Below are 4,033 nucleotides of genomic sequence, written 5' to 3'. Positions count from 1 at the left end.
CCTCACCAGTGGGGGCTGGGAAAATTATGGTGGACCGTGGTTTCCAAAATTCCTCATTGTTTTTTTTTTTTAAGTTGGGACATGAAATTGTGAAAACTTTTGTACACAGCAAACATACTACTCCTATACTCAACCTAGCCAAATCAATCCCTCAAGCCATGCATACTGTGTAAAGATGGTTTGCTACAGTATAGTACTATGCTAAAGTGTGGATATTTCTTTAAGGAAAGTATATAACTATGAAATATTAGTTTCAAACTTTGGCACAAGGCCAGCAATTTGGGAAGGGGTTCAGTTGATTACATTGACCCCAGTGCTCAACTGGTACTTATTTGATCAATCTTGAAAGGATGAAAGGCAAAGTTGACCTCGGTGGAATTTGAACTCAGGACAGATGAAACACCACTAAGTATTTTGTCTGGCATACTAACAATTCTGCCAGTTTGCCAACCACTGGTGGAGCATACATTTTTCAGAAAAGTTATAGTGTGGCTTGGGGGAAAATAGGTTGGGAAGCACTGATCTAAATAGAAAAGTTACTACCTTTACTACAACTAATATTTCTTTTTTCTTTTTTGTCTTTTCATCCTTAGCACTATTATTACAAGGTAAGGCAGCGAGCTGGCAGAATTGTTAGCATGCTTAGCAGTATTTCGCCTGTCACTATGTTCCGAGTTCAAATTCTGCCGAGGTCAACTTTCCTTTTCATCCTTTCAGGGTTGATAAATTAAGTACCAGTGAAACACAGGGATCAATGCAATTGACTAGTCTCCTCTCACCAAATTTCAGGTCTTGTGCCTTTAGTAGAAAGGACTATTACGAGATGATGGTGTTGAAGAAACAGTAGGCTACTAAACTGAGTACCTGGCTGTATTGAATTTCATCTCTTTTGGGTTCAAAACCCCACTGGGTTTGTATTTACCTTTCATCTCTCTGCGCTGATAAAGCATCAGACAAAATGTCATGTGGTATTTGTTCCATAGCTTTATGCTCAGAGTTCACATCCTGTCATGGTCAACTTTGTCTTTCATCTTTTGGGGTTGTTAGATAGAGAACCAGTCAAGTAGTGAGGTTGATGGTACTGACTGTCCCTTTGCCCCTCAAAATAGTTAGCTGTGTGTCTAAATTAGAAACAACCACTGCTGCTGCCACCACCACTGCTGGCAGCGAGTTAGCAGAACCATTAGAGTAACAGGCAAAATGAAGGATATGTTGGATAACACAGTCCTAAATACATCTGACAGAAAAAAAAAAACTAGAGGATATTCAAGGGTACTCAATCAGAGCTTACCGAGGTCTAAACAACAAGTGGTTAAAATTAAATTATTACTTACATTCAGCTGGTACTAATGGTATTGCTGCGGTGAGAGTCACTTTTTCTCCCCAACTTGATAAATCAAGAGACTTGCTATATGCTTCAGCAACTTTCTCACCTGTAACAAACAGGGACAGAAACTTTTATACACTACTTCACATGAATCTTAAATGTACTCATATTGTTTTACATAGCATACAAACAGCAACATTTATACACAATTAGTTTAATAATTTATTCTTATTATTTATCTATTCAAGTGCAATTTGAGAAGATAAGAGCAGAACAGAAAATTAGGAAAAAAACTGCGGTTAAGAAATGAATGCAGATATGAATGAGTAGTTAAGAGGTTTGCTGAACAATTCAGTCCTGTGGAGTTGCATGGCTTAGTGGTTAGGGTGTTAAACTCGTGATTGTAAGATTGTGTTTTTGATTCCTGGACAGAGCAATGCATTGTGTTCTTGAGCAAAACACTTCTTTTCATGTTGCTCCAGTCCACTTACCAGGTAAAAATGAATATTCCGGCACCACCTTGAATGATTTTTTGGTATCAACCCCAAAACTTATTTTTTTAAAGCCTGGTCAATCGGTCTTATTTGCAGAACCGCTAAGTTATGGAGATGTAAATATACCAGCACTGGTTGCCAAGTAGTGGGGTAGGGGGTGAGGGACAAACACACACACAAATATACGATGGTCATCTTTCAGTTTCTGCTCACCAAATCCACTCACAAAGCTTTGGTCCACCCATGGCTATAGTAGAAGACACTTGCTCAAGGTGTTTCACAGTGGGACTGAACCCTGCACCATGTGGTTAGCAAGCAAGCTTTTAATTTTTACAAAACAAAAAGGGAGAAAACAATGGTAGATATGAGTAGACAAGATAAGTGCACTGATGGAAAGCAATGTGGTTAGGCGGGTCATAGTTGTTTACACATTCAATGCAGTTACATTGAGAAGTTACATTAAATAAAATTGAAATCACAATTCAATATAGATTTTTTAAAAAGTGAGAGGTATGAAATAATCAAAAACCTCGTAGCTTATAATAGAGTCAAAAATGCCTAACTGGAAATACTTGCTTTTTTTAATTGTGATAAATGCCCACATGTCTCTCCAGTTGAGGAAATCAGCTTTCTCACTGCCAAGCTGCTTCAATGCATTGCGAGCAGTCTGTTTCAGTTGAAAGGATCCTTCATCCTAAAAAGATAAATACAAAGATTTCATAATTCTACTTCAGAAGATATATAAAAAAAAAAGAAAATCAATATCACAAAATATTTTGCAAGAAACCAAGTTCCTCTACTAAACTTATAGTCTGTTAGGCTAATGGTTCTCTATATTTCCATGATGGAGAATATATATTATGCAGAGCACACTGCATGTTAGTGGAACGTCACTGAGGCAAGAGGAAAGGTCAAAGTATCTGGATGCTGTATTCACGAGTGTCAGGAGACAGGAGGCTGAATTGGATGCCAGAATTGTAGTTGTTGGTATAGTAATGTGCCAGCTTCAGCATTTGATCCTCAGAAGAGAATTTAGTAAGAAAAAAAAAAAAAAAAAAACTTACAATCTTCAATTTGGTTTTCATGCCAATGCTCACCAATGGTCATAAATGTTGGGTAATGACTGTAAGAGTATGACTGTGAATACAAGCAGCTGAAATGGGGTTCCTCTGAAAGATCTCTAGAGTAACATTACTCAACAAGGTGCATAGCTTGGAGATCAGAGAGTTTCTTCAGATCAAGCTGCTACTTCTCTGCAGTGAGAAGTCACAGCAATGGTATTACAGACATATGGTTAGAATGCCACAGAAAAGGGTCACAAGATAGACTCTTCAGGCCAAGGCAACATATGAGAGACCTAGAAGTAGAACCACAAGCAAGATGGTTGAATAATATTCATAGTCTCAGTTGATCATGCCTGGGAATCCAACTGGAAAGTTTAATGACAGTTGTCTCTGATAGGATCCTATGGAGGAGATGCCTGAGGACTGTACCCCCACAACACTTTAAGGAATAGCAGTCACCCAAAAATGGATGAAACAGATAAAAGTTCTGCTTTAATTCTGATGATTTATGTGGAAGAAATCAGTCTGTAGTAAAGACTTTAAGTGAAGCTTTTGGAATTAAAAGATGCAAAGTGAAATGCAATCACCTCTGTAAATAATATCGTCATTCTTTGATATGGAGTCAGAGATTAGTGTACTAATTAGAGAAGACTAACTGAAGTGATTTGTTATGAAACAAATAACACTCAGTCTCTACTCCAATCAATAACAAAGTAAATTTAGTTTTTGGAGAATTTAACAAATGCAGGTTGTTCACAAATACATTCTGATGCTCTACAGTTTAATGAAGAAATGTTTTATAACATCTGATTAAATGATGGTACAAGCATTCCTCATCTTTGCATGAAACTGAGTAAAAATTATGATGTTATGTTGACATTTCCTATTAGCAAACTGCCCTGTACTTTTGAAGACAACTAGAGTAAAAAATACCTTACTAGGAAAACAGTTACGAGTTACAGAGAGGAAGAGCATCCAGCTAGAAAATAATACCTCAATTAATAAGTATCTCCGGCCCAAGTTAGCATGAAAAAGCAAACATAAAATGAACAGTTGTTATTGTAGTTAAAATTTCATAGAGGGGAATAATAACTTCTCATTACACAATGTGATAACAATCAATAATAAGAGTAATTACTTTGTTTATC

At 36.9% G+C, this 4,033-nt stretch overlaps 1 protein-coding gene across 1 annotated transcript in view; it reads right to left on the bottom strand.

Moving 5' to 3' along the window:
* LOC106873095 (protein O-linked-mannose beta-1,2-N-acetylglucosaminyltransferase 1) overlaps window positions 1-4,033 on the bottom strand; it is a 154,814-nt gene that overhangs the window by 46,625 nt on the left and 104,156 nt on the right. The window contains exons 7-8 of the mRNA XM_052974899.1: window positions 2,398-2,515; window positions 1,335-1,433 (exon numbers count right to left, since the gene is read on the bottom strand). Of these exons, the coding sequence (XP_052830859.1) occupies window positions 1,335-1,433; window positions 2,398-2,515 (217 nt within the window). The remainder of the gene's footprint in view (window positions 1-1,334; window positions 1,434-2,397; window positions 2,516-4,033) is intronic.

The sequence above is a fragment of the Octopus bimaculoides genome, chromosome 19 (assembly GCF_001194135.2).
Source record: "Octopus bimaculoides isolate UCB-OBI-ISO-001 chromosome 19, ASM119413v2, whole genome shotgun sequence".
Classification (NCBI taxonomy): Eukaryota; Metazoa; Mollusca; class Cephalopoda; order Octopoda; family Octopodidae; genus Octopus; species Octopus bimaculoides.
The sequence above is the reverse complement of the archived record's forward strand: the minus strand, read 5'-3'. Positions and strand labels throughout refer to the sequence as shown.